This window comes from Oryctolagus cuniculus, chromosome 11 (genome assembly GCF_964237555.1).
Source record: "Oryctolagus cuniculus chromosome 11, mOryCun1.1, whole genome shotgun sequence".
In the NCBI taxonomy this organism is placed as follows: Eukaryota; Metazoa; Chordata; class Mammalia; order Lagomorpha; family Leporidae; genus Oryctolagus; species Oryctolagus cuniculus.
This window is the reverse complement of record NC_091442.1, coordinates 115,128,500-115,148,110: the sequence shown is the minus strand read 5'-3', so window position 1 is coordinate 115,148,110 and position 19,611 is coordinate 115,128,500. Positions and strand designations below refer to the sequence as shown.

General features: G+C 47.7%; 1 protein-coding gene across 1 annotated transcript; it reads left to right on the top strand.

Moving 5' to 3' along the window:
* Positions 1–297: 297 nt before the first annotated feature.
* On the top strand, positions 298–17,883 carry DDX17 (DEAD-box helicase 17). Its single transcript, XM_008257043.4, has 13 exons — positions 298–724; positions 5,326–5,476; positions 6,753–6,852; positions 7,383–7,516; positions 7,723–7,788; positions 9,190–9,331; positions 9,654–9,814; positions 9,903–10,075; positions 11,208–11,318; positions 11,530–11,591; positions 12,250–12,309; positions 16,195–16,431; positions 17,073–17,883. The coding sequence occupies exons 1-13, from the start codon at positions 675–677 to the stop codon at positions 17,576–17,578; spliced, it is 1,953 nt and encodes a 650-aa protein (XP_008255265.1). The 5' UTR covers positions 298–674; the 3' UTR covers positions 17,579–17,883.
* Positions 17,884–19,611: the final 1,728 nt, after the last annotated feature.

Genomic DNA, 19,611 nt, shown 5'->3' with positions numbered 1-19,611 from the left:
GGGTTCCGGCCCGCGGTCGGAATCCGGCAAAATACTCTATTCTCGAAACAGAATGCGTTACGCAGACTGCGCACCTTCGCAATAGTGGGCCGGCTAACGACGCAAAGAATGTTACGTCGCACCGGAGGCTCTTTCCCCCACCCATCGCACGTTCTAGTTCGGGTGGCGCGAGAACCCTACGCCCGCTGCGTACTTTGTTTTTCCTTCTACCGAGCGCAAAGTGCGCCCAGGTCCGCAAGTGACGTAACACGCTTCCGAGAATACCCGTAGCACCCTGCGGGGCCCTCGGGCTATTCCGAGACGCTGTTTACGTAGCGCCTCCGACGTACGTAGCGTTAAGTTGGAGCAGTCTCAGCGGCCGCCGCCATTTTGTGCTGTCGCTGGGAAGGAAGGAGACGCTTGAGCCGCGGCCCTGCCGGGTTTGAGCGTAGCCAAACCTGCCCACCGATTTTATATCCCCGATTCTCTGTGTTGTGCTCCCGTCTCCGACGAGAGAGGCGGCGACGGTGGCGTCTGCGACGGGAGACAGCGCGTCGGAGCGAGAGAGCGCCGCGCCTGCCGCCGCCCCAACAGCGGAGGCGCCGCCGCCATCGGTCGTCACCAGACCGGAGCCGCAGGCCCTCCCGAGCCCGGCCATCCGTGCTCCGCTCCCAGATCTTTATCCATTTGGGACCATGCGCGGTGGCGGCTTCGGGGACCGGGACCGGGATCGTGACCGTGGAGGGTAAGGGGGGAGGAGAGAGCAGACGAGAGGCCTGGCGTGGGGCGAGCGGCTTCCGGAGGCGGCCGCGCGGGAGGGCCCCGGCCGCGGCGCCCCCGTCCCCGGGGCCCGGTAGCGGCTCCGTGCGCGGGCCTCGGCCCCGGGGTCACGCGGGGCGGCGGCGGGGGCCCTCCCGCGCGGGCCGTGAGGCGGCGCGGCGGGCCCCGCCCCGGGGGCCGCGGGAGGGGCGGCCGGGCCTCCTCGGCTTCCCGGCTGGCGGGCCCGGCCGCTCCGGCCCGGTCATTTGATCTGCCCGGGCCGCCGCCGCCGTGTGTGTCTGGAAAAATCGGAACGCGAAATGGCTTCCTCTGCGAGGTGTCCCCGGCGAGCACCGTTGGGGGGCCCGCAGGCTGGGGGCAGCAGTGCTTAGGCCGCAGCAGATACCTGGGGAAGCACCGGTGCCGCCCGCACGTCGTGTTCGGGTGGTTTTTTTGTCGTTAGCGGAGTTAGTTTTTGAATGTTTTGGTGCTGCCATTGGCCCGCGTGAACTTCTCGTTCTCAGCCTCCCGGCCAGGAAGTTTCTGGTGCTGCCTTCCCTGGAATTCCTCGCAACACACGGGGGCTCAAGGATCTCAGTTAGTTTGGGAAAAAATAAATTGCCATACTTTTTTTTTTCTGGCCTGCCACTGTTTTTTTAATGATGTAACGAATGGCATCTGGATGGAGAGTCCTGTGGCTGCATAACGCAGGTGCGGCGTTGAAGAGCCCTCTCCTCTCAGCCTGTTCTGAGCCTTTACGCGGCTGTCCCGTAGAGAACCGAGAGACAATGTGCGTGATTGTGCTCAGTTTCTCCCCCGACATTACTCTCGCTCGTGGTTCACGTGCATAAGTACCAGACTTACCAGTCACTTCAGTGACCGCTTGATGGACAGAAAACGAATTATTTTGCTGTGTTCCTTATTAAAGGAATAAAAAGATTTTATCTTAGTGTTAAATTTGGAGGCCAGAAGTGAAATGTTCGCTTCGTGTTAAGTTTAGAAATTTGCAGAACAAGCACTTAGAAAAAGTGTATAGACGTTGGAAATGTCCCAGTTCCCCAGTGTTATACTCAAGCCTGGAGAAATCCTTGCCCACAATGCCCTGGGAGCCATGTACGTGAAACACGCTTGAATGACATGTTCATAACAACAGAATTTTGGAAGCGTGTGTGTATCGTGGGTCTTCATGCAGTTGAATACAACACAACAGTGACAAAGAATAGTTTGCGTCAGCATGCGTGACACAAGCGTGTTTAGTGAGAAAGCGAATCGTGGTAGGTTGGGAACGTTCCAGAACGCACATAAGTAGGGCGGGGGTATACAAACCAAGAGAGGGCACAGGTCACGGTAGTCCTTCTGGTGAGGAGTGTCTGCTTGGAGTGGGCACGCACAGGCTGCCTGCCAGAGTACTGTTACATTCTGTTTCTTCACTGTGAGTGAGTGATTTAATACTTCCTAACGGTAAGAGAAAATTTGAAAAGTTGGCAATCCACACTTGGTTAATCCCATATTGGTTCCTTGAATATCAGACAGCATTTCTAAAACTTTGAAAATGTATTTGAAACAAGATGACATTCTTTGGTAAGGTCTGTGCCCCTCCCTACCTTCACTGTGCACTGTTATTTCTGATTGGAGTTGCTGCTTCATTTGTAACTAAATTACTGCTTTGAAAGGGGAATGGGTGCGGTCAGTGTGTGTGCATGCACAGTCCAGAAATGATGTGTTGTACATTAAAACTAGAAAGATTTGCTTTGTTAGTATGTGGCTCTTCAAAGCTGAATTCCTTGCAAAGCAAAATTAAACTTTATAGTGAGTAAACACTGAATGAGCAGGATAACACCAAGGAGTGGGATGGGACGTGTGTGATGGACATGTGGATAGGCTCAGTTCTACAAGGGTAAAAGGCTCTCTCAAAGGGTGAGGTCAGCTTTAATTCTAGACGTAGAAGGCAGTGTATTTTCCAAAAAACCTTAGAATTCAAATGATGTCTTTAAAATGGATTTTGAATAAAGAACAATTGGCAGAAAAGGAAACAATTCTTAAAATATCTTATTTATTTTTTTAAACTTCCATAATGACTTGAATTAAGATTTATTTTAAAAGATGTATTTATTCATTTGAAAGAGTTACACAGGTAAGGAAAGGCAGAGAGAGAGAGAGTTCTCCCATCCGCTGCTTCACTCCCCAATTGGCTGGAGTGGTGCTATTCCAAAGCCAGGAGCTTCTTCCAGGTCTCCCACACGGGTGCAGGTGCCCAAGGACTTGGGCCATCTTCCACTGCCTCCCCAGGCCATAGCAGAGAGCAGGATTGGAAGTGGAGCAGCTGGGTCCTGAACCGGTGGCCATATGAGTTACACAGCGAGAGGCAAAGACATCTTCCATCTGCTGGTTCACTCCTCAGTTGGTCACAATGGCCAGGGCTGCACCAGGCTGAAGCCAGGAGTTTATTATGGGTCTCCTACGTGGGTGCAGGGGCCCAAGCCCTTGGGCTACCTTCCCCTGCTTTTCCCAGGCCATTTTTAGCAGGGGGCTGGATCAGAAGTGGAGCAGCTGGGATCTGAAGTGGTCCCTATGTGGAATGCTTGCATTGCAGGCAGTGGCTTTACCTGCATGCTGTGTCCCAGTGCTGGCCCCAAGAAACAATTTTTTAAAATAACAATGATAAGCTTCAAATAAGCCTTCAAAGAAAACGTATGTGGTAACAGCAGTGGAGTCACACCCGAGATCCGTGTGAGAGCAGGCTGGCGGTCTCTGCAGACTGTTTCTTGAGCACTTTACAGTGTTTGCTGCTTTACAGGTGTGGGCGACAGAGCCACTCCAGGTGGCCTTTGGTCTGTGTAACATTGAGCCTTACACCTGAGTGCGTATTCAAAATGTCACTGATAGGTGTCTCCCTGTGCTTTCAGTTTTCTTTGCATTCCTAGTCTCTTCTGGATAAGCAGTTCAGTCAGCGGCATTAGCCCAGTTCCTGCCTGTGGGTGTGACTATGCAGTGAACCCGGGGCACTCACGTGTAGAGAAACGTCTGGCTGACTGTTCTGACTCTTGAAACACCACTCACTGTCTTGGGACCAGCCCTGCCTGCTGTCTGAGCCGAGGGTTCTGATGCTTTCAGTTGTAGAGAGCTGAGGGCCCTTAGAGGAGTGCAGCTACTGCCTGTCCGCTGCAAAGTGGAACTTTGTGCAGGTGAGTTAGGGTGGGAAAGGGAAATTCAGTTCAGTGAGGTGATTGACAAGGAGTGAGGAAATGGGATGAAGAAACACTTTATACAATTTGTGTGCCAAACACAGCCCCAAACTTTGCGTAGGTTGAAATAGGGGAAATGAAGGCCATCTTACTGTTAGGATTTTTCTAGGGAAAGTAGCTTGTATTTTCTATTTCATTTTCGGTGGGTGGCCATATTTGTATTCCAGTTGAGCTTACCTGCTACAAAACACAAAAGGGGCCAGTACTGTGTGATGGGTTAAGACGCCACCACCATGCTGGAATCTGGAATTACGTGAGTGCTGGTTGGAGTCCTGGCTACTCTTGCTTCCAGTCGTCCTCCCTGCTGATGCCTGCATGGGCCCCTGCCAGCCAAGTGAACAGTCTGGGTGGAGTTGCAGTCCTAGCCCTTGTAGCATCTGTGGAGTGGAGTAGGAGAGGGAAGTTTGTCTTGTCTCTTCCCCTCTCTAACTCTGCCTTGCACAAAAATGAGTCAATTTTTAACCACAAATTCATTTTAAAGCATTTTTAATTTTTTTTTTTTTTTTGAAAGGAAGAGGTCTTGTATCTATTGATATATTCCTATGTGCCTGCAACACCCAGGGCTGGGCCAGGCCAAAGCCAGGAACCTGGAATTCTACCCACTTTGGGTAGTGGAGACCCAAGTACTTTAGATATCACCTGCTGCCTCGCAGGGCGCATGCTAGCAGGAAGCTGGATCAGGAGTGGGGCTGGGATTGAGCCCAGGCACTCTGTCTTGAAGGCCCACTCCAAGAAATGGATTTTAATAATCTGTTTGCTTTTAAAACCTTAAGTAACTTACTAATAGCTTTTTCTTCATATGAGTTCTATTTGAGAGCAAAAGTAAAAGGTGGAAAGAGGAGGAAGAAAAGGTCATACATCTTAGTTGTGGGTCTTTGAGTAGCGTAAACGAGGTGAAGACCAGCCCAGCAGTCCGTCACAGGTCCCAGTGGTCTTCCTGCCCAGGTGAGCAGACAGTAGCGGGGCTCGTCACAGGGGAGAGATCCAAGAAGCTGCTCCGAGTGTGGGCTCCACCTACATTGGCATTTTCCCGCTGTCCACAGCCTGGCTGTTGATTTAAGCTCGGTATTTCCCTGCATGTCTGTTACGCGGGAGTAGAGACTTAAGTCTGTTTCATTCACAGTGTCTTTAGCACTACTTAAAACAGTGTTTGGTGTACAGTTGGTACCCAGTACCGCTTGTTGCTAACCTGTACTGTATTTATTGTCAGATTCTATTTTAAGCACTGAAGAGTAATAAAACAGTCTGGGAGACTGCTGGTGTATACTGGGAGTCCACCTTTGTGTGTGTGTGCGCCATGTAAGGTACAATAATATTAATTGATTTAAAATGCTGATTCTAGGTTTGGAGCAAGAGGTGGTGGTGGCCTTCCCCTGAAGAAATTTGGTAATCCTGGGGAGCGTTTACGTAAGAAGAAATGGGATTTGAGTGAGCTTCCCAAGTTTGAGAAGAATTTTTATGTGGAACATCCAGAAGTAGCAAGGCTGACTCCAGTACGTTTGTTTGTTTTTATCTTTTTATGTGCAGTATGAGCAAGAGTTTGGTTGTGTACTGCTGTTGCCCTGAGGTTTTCTCTGGGGGGTGAGAAGTCCCTTGGGCTCTTCGGAAGCCCTCTGATGCTCCTGAGAGGCAGACACCCCGTGGGCGGGTTTCTCGTGCTGAGTGCTCTCTGACCTATTTACCATACATGGTTTTAACGGTCTTGTAGATTGGGCGATGTCTTTTCATCTATGAAGTGTAATAATTTTAAAACAACATTGTATAGTCTTTTTAACCTCATTATGATTGCTTTCCATTCTATCCATAAAATGGTTACTTGTTCAGAAGAAAGTGTATTGAAAACTTGGGCCTGAACTTCCTTGTTATATTTTTTCCTCTCTTCCTAGTTCTGACCTTGGGTGGGTGAATAACTTTTTTTTTTAAAGATTTTATTTATTTATTTGAGAGGTAGAGTTATAGACAGTGAGATGGAGAGACAGAGAGAAAGACCTTCCATCCTCTGGTTCATTCCCCAAATGGCTGCAACAATTGGAGCTGAGCCCGTCTGGAGCCAGGAGTGTCTTGCAGGTCTCCCACGTGAGTGCAGGCAGGGGCCCAAGCATTTGGGGCCAACCTCTGCTACTTCACTAGGCACAGCAGAGAGCTGGATCAGAAGAGGAGCAGCCCGGACTGGAACCAGCACCCATATGGGATGCTAGGGCCGCAGGCGGAGACGTGACCCACTACGCTACAGCTCCAGCGCCATGACTGACTCTCTTGAGTTTGTTTTCTCCTGTGGAAATAGAACCCTTAATCACCTACATTGTTAATTAACTCACAAAGTTGAATATATATAAAACCAGTAGTGAATACAGGGCCTGCAATTGAGTGGTGGATCAAGCCCAGCTGATCCAGTTCTCTGCTAGTGCGCCTGGGAAAGCATAAGATGGTCCACGTGCTTGGGCCATTGCAACCACGTGGGAGACCTGGCCGAAGCTCCTCTGTTTTTGGCTTGGCTGTTGTGGCCTTTTGGGGAGTGAACCAGTGCATGGAAGATAGATCTCTCTTGCTCTTGCTCTCACTCTCTGTGTGTCTATGTTGATATATAGAACTCTGCCCTTCAAATAATTTTTATTTTTTTTCTTTTTTCTCAAATAATTTTTATAAAGATATTGCGTATATTTGCCACTGTGACTGTGGATTGGGTGTTGATTTTCCAGCTGACAGGAATGTAAGTTTTAAGTATTTGGAATAACTTGTTTACTAATTTGTCTTCATTTACTTCCATAGTATGAGGTTGATGAGCTACGCCGGAAGAAAGAGATCACAGTGAGAGGGGGAGATGTTTGTCCTAAACCTGTGTTTGCCTTCCATCATGCCAACTTCCCACGTGAGTGTTCTTCATTGCATAAGCTTAACTGTTGAGTGGTAAACATGAATAATAGGTTAAAGTTTTGACCTAGGCTCAGAATTGCAAAGACAAATGGAATCGTTTTGCAAAATTGTTAATGTATTTTACATAATGGTTTAAATTTTTCTGAAAAATCTGTTCATGGCTAGCAGTAAATACCGTGTTGGTGCTTAGAAATTTTTGTGCTCATATGTTCTCCAGTTTAGACTGTGAACTTTTTTCTTTATTTTCATTTCATTTGAAAGGCAGAAGAGAGTGTCTGTCTTGCTGTTTTCACTCCCCAAATGCCCACAACAGCCAGAGCTGGACCAGGCCCAGGGACCAAAATACTTGAGCCATCCCCAGCTATCCCCCAGGGACAGCAGTCCTCTCAGCAGTAGCTGTGAGATTCAGTAAAGATAAAATACTTGGATAAATCCTGCCTTCAGGGAGCGTAACAATTTTTAAGAACACATTTTGTCTGTGTCCTTAGTTTTGCTTAGAACAGTAGCATATTTATTCTTTTGCAGAGTATGTAATGGATGTGTTGATGGATCAGCACTTCACAGAACCAACACCAATTCAGTGCCAGGGATTTCCATTGGCTCTTAGTGGTCGGGATATGGTGGGCATTGCTCAAACTGGATCTGGGAAGACATTGGCGGTATGTACTAGAAAGTGATTCTTATTGCTATTAGGGTTGTCCATATATTCTCAATTTTTATAAAAGTATAATTCAGATAATATAGGGAGTATTTCAACTTCTAGCTATCAGTGTGGAAGCCTTTTTGGGTTCAAATTTGCATGGCTCTTGTGTTTTGTTTTTTGTTTTTGTGATGATGTAAGACTGTCATTCTTTTTCCACTCCAGTATTTGCTGCCTGCAATTGTTCATATTAACCACCAGCCATACTTGGAAAGGGGAGATGGCCCAATTGTAAGTATATTTCAGTTTGTTTATAGTTCTAAGAAAGATGTGATTTATTGATTATTGCTTTACATGCATTATCTGATTTCATTCTTAATTCCACCCTCCATATCTGGAAGTACATTTAAATGATCAGCCCAGCATCACACACCAAAGTCTACTCTTAAATCTGTGTTCATCAAAATGCACTTCTATGCGGTAAATTCAAGAGCAATTTTTAATCGCTCAATAATGAGAAATACAAAAGAGATATGAAAGAGATCCCTGTCCTGTGGTTTTTAAAATCAGGTTGGGGAATATGTATTCTTTGTGCATGCATTTTTTATAAATGTTTGTAGGGCAGCACAGTTTTCTGGTCTGATCATTTTCACTTAGGCTATTTGGTATAAGATTTGCATCACAATCTCCAAGCATTTGGATATATTGCTTTTTTAAATTGCCATTCAAATTTAGAAATATGTATATTATACCATAATATATTAGTTTGTATAGTAGGTGATGTGTTTTGTATGACTGATTGTTAGCTGTATTGAATTAGCTGATGTTAATGGATAAGGGCACAGAATGAGGATCATTATTTGTCAGTGGTATGTATGAAAACTTTAACTCAGAGTCTGGATTTTGTAGTTTTGGCCGGATTCTACAGAATTGTCACATTATATGTAAGTTGTCTGTTTTTACCTAATACACCTGGCATAGAACCTAACTGAGAAGTGTCAGTCCTGCCATTATCTTACTCACGTGTTTCTTGCTAAATTTTTTTTTAAGATTTTATTTATTTATTTATTTGAGAGAGTTACAGAAAACAAGAGAGAGAGGAGACAGATCTTCTGGTGGTTCACTCCCCAAATGGCCACAGCGGCCAGAGCTATGCCAATCCAAAACCAAGAGCCAGGAGCTTCTTCCAGGTCTCCCACGTTGGGGGCCCAAGCACTTGGGCCATCTTCTACTGCTTTCCCAGGCCATAGCAGAGAGCTGGATTGGAAGAGGAGTAGCCAGGACTAGAACCAGTGCCCATGTAGGATGCTGGTGCTGCAGGTGGAAGATTAATGTACTACACCACAGTGCCGGCCCCTCTTGCTAATATTTTAATCCATGTTTTTGTTGCTTTAATATTTTAAAGCCACTTGTCCATTTTTTTAGTTACCCCTTTATGACTGGGTAGTACCATTTGTAAATCTGCAGGTGACAGGTAGAGTCGTAATCTATCAATAGTATATGCCAAATACTAAAATTAATAATTCCACACATTCTGGAGTACTTGACTCCCTGCCTGCCACTTCCCTTACCCAGTCGCGTATTTTGAGATTGCCATATTGGACAACAATGAGCGATTGCCTTGAGTACTTGGTTGGTGTGCGTTTTCCGTTTCCTTGCGTGTCAAGGTTTCGTTCTCCCTTCCTGTTGCAGTGTCTAGTGCTGGCTCCTACCAGAGAGCTCGCCCAGCAAGTGCAGCAGGTGGCTGACGACTACGGCAAATGCTCCAGATTGAAGAGCACCTGCATCTACGGCGGCGCTCCCAAAGGGCCTCAGATTCGGGACTTGGAGCGAGGTAATGAGGCGCCGGCCGGGGAGCTGCTCTCGGGCTCGCTGTGTCGGTTTCTGTGAATGAAGCTGAGTCGTGCGTTCTAGTGCAGTACTGAGTGTTCCAGCAGCTTAGCGATTCTCAGGTGAGGTGAAGACAGCTGTTTGAGGGAGAACGAGCTTCACCACGGGTAGAGGCTTGGGTGCGAGTCTGGTCCTCTGGAAGCTCCTTCTGCCCGCTCTGTGGCGCCGGGCACAGCCGCCGGCGCTGCTGCTGCGGAGTTTATTTGGTGAGGCTTGGGCAGTGTAGACGGGAGTCTTAATTGGCTGGATTTAATTTTATTTTACAGGTGTTGAGATCTGCATAGCTACTCCTGGACGCCTAATAGATTTCCTGGAGTCGGGAAAGACAAATCTTCGTCGGTGTACTTACCTTGTACTGGATGAGGCTGACAGAATGCTTGATATGGGCTTTGAGCCCCAGATCCGTAAAATTGTTGACCAAATCAGGGTGCGTGAAGCTCATGCGTTGCCTCGTTGCACTCAGAGGTTCTTGTGCAGTTCCTTAGCCTAAAAGAAAACCTTTCTTTTCCTGCTAGCCTGATAGGCAGACTTTGATGTGGAGTGCAACCTGGCCGAAAGAAGTCCGGCAGCTCGCGGAGGACTTCCTGCGTGATTACACCCAGATCAACGTGGGCAATCTGGAGCTGAGCGCCAACCACAACATCCTCCAGATTGTGGATGTCTGCATGGAGAGCGAAAAGGACCACAAGTATGCGGGAGATGGCACTGTCTTGTTCTGCTAATGCTGATAAGTCTTTCCTAATAATCCAGAAGTAAAGAATTTGAGAAGCCACTGGTTTTTGAGGCCTGAAAACATAAGCATTGGCTAGCTTTCTAGTTACAGACAATGAGAGGGAGAGACAGAGAGAAAAGTCTTCTTTCCTCCGGGGTGCTGGTTCACTCCCCAGATGGCCACAATGGCCAGAGCTGCACCGATCCAAAGTCAGGAGCCAGGAGATTGTTCCAGGTCTCCCATGTGGGTGCAAGGGCCCAAAGACTTGGGCCATCTTCTGCTTTCCCAGGCCACAGCAGAGAGCTGGACTGGAAGAGGAGCAGCCAGGACTAGAACAGGCACCCATATGGGATCCCAGTACCGCAGGCGGAGGGTTAACTTGCACCGTGGCGCCAGCCCCAATTGGCTAGCTTTCTAAAATACCATCTTGTTTAGCATTCACCAGAGCCCTGTGGTTAAAGGCCAGAGTTCTAGATCCTTGGTTTTTGGTTTTTGGTTTTGTGAGAGAGAGACAGAGAGAAAGGTCTTCCTTTACCATTGGTTCACTCTCCAATGACCGCTGCGGCCGGTGCACCGCACTGATCCGAAGCCAGGAGCCAGGTGCTTCTCCTGGTCTCCCATGGGGTGCAGGGCCCAAGCACCTGGGCCTTCCTCCACTGCCCTCCCGGGCCACAGCAGAGAGCTGGCCTGGAAGAGGGGCAACCAGGACAGAATCCGGTGCCCCAACCGGGACTAGAACCCGGTGTGCCGGCGCCGCTAGGCGGAGGATTAGCCTATTGAGTGGCTGCACTGGCCGATCCTTGGGTTTGAATCCTGGTCCTGCTAATTTCCAGCTGTTTAATGTTAGGTTTAGGCTCACGTTCTCTTTAGTTCTTCCATCTGTGAAATGGAGATGATTCCACCTACTTCAGACTTGCCGTGAGAGTAGTGTGAGTTGATGTTTCTCAGGAACATAAAGCAGTTCTGAGTGAGTGTCCAACATATGTTTACTGAGCCTTTTAAATGGGTAGTGAGAAAGCAATTCCTTAACTTTGGGAGAAGACGTATCTTCTGCATAATATATAGGGAGGTCTTTTCTGACACAATGGCTGTAACACTGGTCTTTCAGATTGATCCAGCTGATGGAGGAAATCATGGCTGAAAAGGAAAACAAAACAATCATATTTGTGGAGACAAAGAGACGCTGTGATGACCTCACTCGGAGGATGCGCAGAGATGGGTGAGTGCAGCACCGGGTTTTGAGTGGGGATTTGTGGTCAGTGTTGCAGAGGTCTCACCTTAACGCTGGCGTGCGGCTTACTCTTCGATGAAGGCTGTTTCTAGGAGTCTTAGGAGTTCATCAGAATTATGGGCAGCGTTTCTTTTTATATATAGCTTAGTTTTGTTTATTTTAAAGCCTTCTGAAACATTGGTCACTTTTCTTTTCATAGGTGGCCAGCTATGTGTATCCATGGGGACAAGAGTCAACCAGAAAGAGACTGGGTTCTTAATGGTAAGTCCAGAACTGAGCATTTTTCCATGGGCTTTTTTTTCCTTAATCTGTTGAGGACCAGCTAGTAGACATTTTGTCTCTGCAGGCTGAGTAGTGGTTTCTCACAGCTGGGTATCTGCTAACACCTCATGGGCGGGCCGTCTGGCACAGTGGTGCGGAAGCTGCTGCACCCCACATCTGCGCGCCTGGGCTCAAGTCCCGGCTCCATGCCGCGTTACAGCCTTCTGCTCACGGATGCTCTGGAGGGCAGCAGAGGATGGCCCGAGTAGGCGGCTCCCTGCCCCCGCTAGGAGACCTGGCCTGAGTCTGGCTGCTGCCCCCAGCTAGGAGACCCGACCTGAGTCTGGCTGCTGGCCTCAGCCTGACCCAGCCTTGGCGTTTGGAGGCATTTGGAGCATTAGCAGTGGGAAATCTTTTAGATTTCCCAGACACAAACACACTACACTTGGGACATAACTTCTAGGGGAAATAATACTTGGGCTTACGTTGGTTTTTGTTGCTAACGGACATAGATTGTCATTTATTAGTAGAAGTTACTTCCTGGTCTATCGTCCCTCTGCTAAAAAAATGATGAGGATTTTTAACAATCTCATGTAAGAATCTGCCATTTTAGGATGTGCCACTTAACCTTGACAGAACTTCTTTTTGCTCCCCACAGAGTTCCGTTCTGGAAAGGCTCCCATCCTCATTGCCACAGATGTAGCCTCCCGTGGGCTAGGTTTGTATAGATAGGTGTCTCTGACAGTGGTATATGTACCTTTTTTGTTTAAATATTCATCATTTCAAATTTAGAGTTGTATGTACATACGTTTAGATAAATATTTAAAAGAGTTAAAAGCAAGATTTTTCCCTTCCCCCCACGATTTTTTTTAAAACCTTGTTTTTGTTTTTTCTTTCATTTTCAAAGTCTCTTCCTGCTCCTAACAAACAGGCTTTGGTCTGCAGCAAGGCCTAGGCATGACTATTCAGTTAGGGGGAGAGGAGATACACAGTTGGACAGCTCAGCTTCTTCCTGGTTTTCCTGTTTCCTGGCTGGGTACAGTGATCCTGATCGAACCTAGGTAGCTATTACGAGCTAGTTTGAGTTAACTTTTTTTCAATACCAGTCTATCAATGCTAGATAGATAAATAGATTTGAACATAGAGGCCTAGTTCCCAAATGAGATTAAATAGATTTATGATACAATATCATTCAGCAATTACATCTTTATTGCCCGATTTTCCTTAAAATATTCATGGGCATTGTATCCCCTCCTCCCCCCCATTCTCATATCATGGATGTGTTTCCTAATTTGAGCCTCATATGAAGTGTTCTTTGAAGTTTGAGACCCACTCTGGCTTAAGATCTATGCAGACAGCTTGTGGCGTGTTACCCATCATTACAAGATAATCAGTAGATCTGACTCACAACTTTTCTATTTAAAAAGTGAGATTATTTCTCTGACCAAGAAATCTTTAAATTGTTGGGCATTTAGTGTCTTGCCCAGTAAGGTGAGAAGTACTGTATTCCCTTATGCTGTTGAGTAGAAGCCAGTATTCAAGTCAGGGCACAAAATGATGAAGCCTTTGTATCCCTTGAAATGTCCGTCCCCTCCTTCAGAGGTGGTGGCTCGCAGCCATGATGGGAAGTTGTCTCTGCCCTCTGAGGTCATGTCTGGATCTGTGCCGTTAGAACTTGGGCCTGTTGGGAGAGGAGGTGGAGGCCTGAAAGCAGTTTCTATACAAGCTTTCAGTAATGGTGGTTTTTAAACAGGCTTGCTATGTGCTGGTAGCTTCTTTGTGCATCTTGCCTAGACAATTAAAAACATGCTCCATGTTCCCTTGCATATCGAAACCAAATCAATTGGCTACCATTAGAATGACTTAGACTCTTCACCCCACCCCTCGCTCGCGCAGTGAGGGAGAGGGAAGGTCCCTCGAGTCTGTTTCTTGTTACTCATCATCAGTGCTTGTTTCGGGCCCCTTTGTGTGCTGCCTTGTAAAAATCAAAGGAGGGAGAAAACCCACCGCAATGGCAGAACTCTGACCAAGGTCCTACAGGATCCTGGAAAGTGAAGGCTTCTACCTCACAGACAGGGGCGCAGTTTTCAGCTGAGTCACCAGGCCTTTTTTCACTTCCTGTCAAGCGATGGCCTCTTAAATGTCCCTTCAGGTAAGTTCTTTGATTCCCACGATTCTGTGATAGTCATACTTATAACAGGCAATCACGAATCCCTTTCCACTGGGATTTTTTCTTTTTTTGTTTAAACTACACACTGTTAAGCTAAAAATATTGAATTTATTTTGTTTTGTTTTTTAACAGAAGCTTTGATATCAGCTGCAGATCACTCAGTACATGGCCGAGGCAAATCTACATTGGGCCGAAGTAGCTCTAGATGAGCCTGTTGGCTGGTCTCAGTCCCTCCTAGTTAGCGATTGGAGTTAGAGGCCATGTCGTAGGACTTCCCAGGGCAGTTTCTTATCCTGGGCAGCTGGCCAAAGCACGAACTTGTCCATTTCTTACCCTGCTACAGCATCTTCTCTAAAGGCGGCAAGCTGGTATTGTGGCAGTGCACAAGTAACATCAGGGCAGGCCTGACTCGAGGAAGCCCAAGGTCCGCGCTTGCTCTTACGTGCTCTCAGCCAGCCGTGTGCACACAGGACGCCTTTCCAGTGTGAAGAACTTGCACCATGCCTCTGCCCCCCACTGAACCCCTCTAGAACTCCCTCCAAGTGTTAGCGTCTGAACTGTTGATCCCAGAGCCCAGTGCTTCCCGTCCGGAAAGCCCGCCTCTGTGCGTCCAGCGCAGGGGCTGAGCCTGCTCTGCTTTCCGTGGTCGCACACACTGGGATTGACTAGGGAGCCTTGCTCCAGCTCTGAAGATGTGGTCACGGATATAACCCCCGCCCTGCCCCAGCCCTCCTCCCCGCCCACCCCGTCTTAACGTCCTTCCTGGCCCTGTACATTTTTTTAATTGTTGCATCAACGACCCGAGCCGGAGACTCACGCTGCCCCCTGTGATAAGTGCCTTCTCGTCTTTCTGGTGTGATTCAGGACTTAAGGGTCAGTAAAGACTGAGGAGCCTTTATTGTAATAAGAAACAGACATAATGCCCCTCTTCATAAGCCCTGTACCAACAGCTGATTTTTAAAAAAAAAAAATCATCTCCCCTTCCCCCTGAAATTAATCCAGTCTGGGCAATAGATGCGGTCTGACCCTTTGGATGTAACTTGCTTTTTTTTTATTAATTATTTTTTTCTACAATCACCCCAATTATCCTTGGGGGAGGCGTTGGAGGACCTGAAATTTTTACCCGAACCCAGGTTCTCCGGCGCATGGCAACCAAATGGGGCTACAGAGAAGCATCTAAGCCAGTTCACAGAGCGAGCGTGTGTGGGGACTTCTCACTGCCACGGACCCTTGATGCATGCTCCCCGCGCTCCAGTGGTCCCGTGTCAGAAGGCGGAGTTTTCGAAAGGAGGCCGCCAAAAATAAAAGGCAAAGAGACGGGATCGGCTGCAGCGGTTTCCCAAAGGAGGAGGGAGTGTGCATCGGTCTGGTAACAAACAGAGAATGTTTTTTAATTACTTATATCACAAAAATCTGTGTTTTATCTAGGATATTTTCTGAATATTCTTTGTAAAATGCAGATTTTTCCACAAAACATTAGGATTCTTTGTTATATTAAATTTGTTGTTTAAGTAGGTTTAAAAAACATTTAGCTGAAAGCATTACACTAACATTTACATACTGTAAGCATTAGGAAGTTACTCAGCCCAATTCTCAGCAGTGGACAGAATATCAAACTGTCTCAAGGTTTCATGGTTTTTCCCACATTCTTTGGCTATTTATATAATTTCCCAGGTCACATAGACAATCTGCAATAATTGAAACAAGTACTGGGTTAAAATAACCTTGAGTTGAGCAAAACACTCATTTGGCAGAAGCTGGGCTTGGTAGAGTGAAATTTTAGTGTAATGTGTTCTTGTGGTAATCGAGAGAAAAATAATCAGAATATTTATGCAAAAGAAAAATCGGTATAGACTTGACTTTGGCTGTGATCAGTGTTTTAAGATGCAAGAGCAGAAAGGAATCAGCCTAACGTAAATGTTTGGATTAAGTCTGCAAAGCATAGTAATGAGTCTGTGAAACTCCTTTTCTCATTTTGCTCTGTGACTGGCTGGAAGGTAAGTTTGTCGTGGTGTTGGTAGAGTTTGCCAGGCTTCTCCCAACAGAGTAGAAGTGATTTGGCTTTGCGAATTAACGCCTCTCTTCTACGATTCCAGTTTCGAAAAGGAATTTGTTAAAGACCAGTTCTGGTGTAGCTCCTGTCAGTATATTGGCCGCATAGTAGAGGCAGGAGTTTGAATGATTGGAGTTTGAATGATCGGGGTTTCCGTCGGCTTTTATAGTGTCCCATGCATGTCCCAGGAACCACTAATCAATCCTCTTTTACTCTGTTGGGATGAGTCTTGTTTTGTTCCTGCTCAGAGCGGTTACTAACTTGATCTTCTCTCCTCTTGCTGTCATCTGCATTCGTGCTTCCCACCTGTTGTTGGCATGTCCTTTCTCTTCTCTTTCCCTGCCACATCCACCTGCACACTGACGCGTCGCCGACTGCAGATGTGGAAGATGTCAAGTTTGTGATCAACTATGACTATCCAAACAGCTCAGAGGACTATGTGCACCGTATTGGCCGAACGGCTCGTAGCACCAACAAGGGCACTGCGTATACCTTCTTCACCCCAGGGAACCTGAAGCAGGCCAGAGAGCTGATCAAGGTGCTGGAGGAGGCCAATCAGGCCATCAACCCCAAGCTGATGCAGCTGGTGGACCACAGAGGCGGCGGCGGCGGAGGGGGTAAGGCTGAGCCCTGGAGCTCTGCAGGCGCTGCCGAGGTGTTTTCCTCCTGACGTTGCTGTGTCTCGTCTTTCTGAATACTGTGAAGGCTTTGAGGTGGATGTTTAGTGAAGACAAGAGGACAGTGTTCAGTAGTTTCCATAAGCTCTGCTAAATAAGAAAATGTAAAGTTTGTCGTAATTGTCCTATTTTTGCAGCACAGTATTTTTGTAGATGACAATCTGAAACTCATCTTTTGAGTTTTGAAATGTATAGCGCATGTTCAAAAATTAAGCTAAATTACCATTGCTTTTTAATACGTTCAAAATACTTACCTAGTGTTTTTGGTCCTCTTTATGGAGTGAGATGTGACAGTTGGGACGACACAGTTCTAAAATACAGTAGAATCTCCAGATTGTCCCAAAACACAGTAGAATCCCAGAAACTCCCAAAATTGTGTTGGTTGGTCGTCCTCAAGTAGTCGAGACCCTAGAAGGGTGCCAAGTTGGAAGGGTGCCAAGCTGGGTATCGTTGAATGTTACTGATGTTACCAGTTAGAGGCTGCTTTCAGGGATCCAGGGAACGTGCAGTCACTCGTGTTGATACAGCTGTGGCTGGATCGCGTTCCTTGAATTTAAAGTTGCCTTCTGTCCTTCCGTCAGGAGGCCGTTCTCGGTACCGGACCACTTCCTCAGCCAACAATCCCAACCTGATGTATCAGGATGAGTGTGACCGGCGGCTTCGAGGAGTCAAGGATGGTGGCCGGAGAGACTCTGCAAGCTATCGAGATCGTGCTGAAACCGATAGAGCCGGTTATGCTAATGGCAGTGGCTATGGAAGTCCAAATTCCGCCTTTGGAGCTCAAGCAGGCCAATACACCTATGGTCAAGGCACCTATGGGGCAGCTGCTTATGGCACCAGTGGCTATACGGCCCAGGAATACGGTGCTGGCACTTACGGAGCCAGTAGCACCACCACAACTGGGAGAAGTTCACAGAGCTCTAGCCAGCAGTTTAGTGGGATAGGCCGGTCTGGGCAGCAGCCACAGCCACTGATGTCACAACAGTTTGCACAGCCTCCAGGAGCTACCAATATGATAGGTTACATGGGGCAGACTGCCTACCAGTACCCGCCCCCCCCTCCGCCCCCGCCTCCTTCACGTAAATGAAGCCACTCGGTGGTAGTGACTCGTGCAGGCTTAACTACATGTAAAGGAGCACTGTCCTCCCCCCTCCCCCGCTTTGTGTTCTTTCTTTTTCTTTTCCCCCAACCATTGTGATTTGTCTTTCATGCAGATTAGTTAGAGCTCACTGCCAGGTTTCTTCTGCCCACCAAAGTGATCCAGTCTGTAATAACAGTTTGTAAAAATATATCTAGCCGACTGGAAGAGATTCATTTCCCCCAGCTTTTTGCATGTTGAGGATATTGAGCAATTTTTCATCTTAAGAGAAAAAGTAAGGTGTTAGGCCATTGTGTTGGAGCCCATTTTTTGTTGTCCTGAGTTTGGGTGGGTGGGTGGGGTGCTGATCAAAAAGAAGACAGCGTTTGTGTTTACTGGGTTGGAAAACCTAGAGGGATCTCCCTGCACACTTTCCATAGTGCTGCTTCGTGGTTCTCGAATCGGAATGGGGTTCCTCAGGCCTGATGAGTTTTAAGACAGAGCTTTGCTGTTGTCGTTCTGGCTGATGAGGACTTCAGTGCATTTCACATTTAAAATTCCTAATTAGTTTTGCTCTGTTAACACTTTGCCTTCCACTCTTTTCCCTCCCTCAATTACTGAAAAATAACAATATTAGTGTCAGGTTAGAAATGGAATGGCTGGCTCAGAGTGTGTCTGTCTTTATGTTGCAGAGGTTGGATGGTAGCATCTGAGTCTCTAGGGGGAAGCTGCCCATTTTTCTTTGTCTTACAACCAGGGACCTCCTGTGAGATTGGTTTTCTAGCCCAGACAGCTGCTGTAGCAGATGAACAGTAACGCTCACTGGAGACAACTTTAACCGGTGGAGTCTGCATCCACCTGCAGTGCAAACAGCCCCTTGATCATAAACAACGTGCTGAAAATGGGCACATCATTTTCAACTCAGTATTCGTAGAGCTAGAATAAAAGCAGCCCCTTGACAGTTACTCTGCCCTTTCGGCCAAGTTACCGTGAATGAAGCATCTTACACACTTAGTGAGAGCGCCTGTCTCGTGCCCGTTTGCGCGGTGCTTTCCAGCGGCTTCGGGACGCACGTCCTGCGCCTCCTAGCACTCGGCTCCTGCCGGGTAGGCAGCGCTTGAGGCTCAGTCCTTTTCCCGCACTGAAGGCAGGTGAGTTCGCCCCTTTGTAGCGCTCCTGGTGCGGTGACATCTGTCACAGGCGGACCTGGAGAGGCCTTTCCGCTCTCTGTCACCATTACAAAAGAGCAATCAGACAGTCCCAGAACCCCCGGGCCACCCGCTGTATGCTCGTAGTCAGTGTCGCTCACCGAGGACCCAGCTGAGGGGGAGGAGCCCATTCCATTCTTCGGCCGTGGTCTGAGAGTGCGTGCTGGTTTGTAAGAACGCAATACCTAGATACTTGAGGGCTTTTTGTGGGGTTTTGGGGTTTTCTTTGTTTTGTTTTTGTTTTTGTTTGTTTTGTTTTTGTTTTCCCTTTAAAACTCCTCAAGGAGAAGGAAGGGAGGGCTCTGAGGGGTCTGAGTATCCAGTGGCAGCGTCCAGGTAGGTTGTCAGCGCCAGCTGAAGGACTGCATGTGAGGGTGTGGGCATCCTTTTTATTTTCCACTTTCTTCTTCCTTAACTTCTCTTTTTCTCCCCATCCTGCAGAAGTTGAGGCCGAGGGAGGCTGGTAGGCACGGAAGCACGCGGCAGACTGCTCTGTGCGTCTCACCAGAGCGCCCCTCCCCCAGAGCGCTGCCCAAGCACTGACTGTTGTGGACGTGGTTCCCAAGGCCAGAATCTGATTGTTTTTTCCTTAAGCATAGAGGTTCCCCCACAGGGGGTGCTCTGCACACGCGGCTCTGAAAGCATCCGCTGGGGAGGAGTCTGCTCCAGCAGGCAGTGATTGGGCTGCTTGCTTCCCTCTTCCACCAGGGACTTGTGATCCTACAACCCGAGTAACAGCAACTTCCAGACCTCAAAAGCTCTGTGGCCTGGGCAGCGCCGAACTCTAGCTGTAGAGCGACTCTCCTGCCTCCATGTCCGCCCCACGCTGGCTCC

Bases quoted from the DNA above. Each gene is read 5' to 3' on its own strand.
- DDX17 (XM_008257043.4), top strand. From the start codon at position 675: ATGCGCGGTGGCGGCTTCGGGGACCGGGACCGGGATCGTGACCGTGGA. The intron at 10,076-11,207 runs GTATGCGGGAGA...CTGGTCTTTCAG, and splicing joins GAGAGCGAAAAGGACCACAA to ATTGATCCAGCTGATGGAGG. The intron at 16,432-17,072 runs GTAAGGCTGAGC...TCCTTCCGTCAG, and splicing joins AGGCGGCGGCGGCGGAGGGG to GAGGCCGTTCTCGGTACCGG.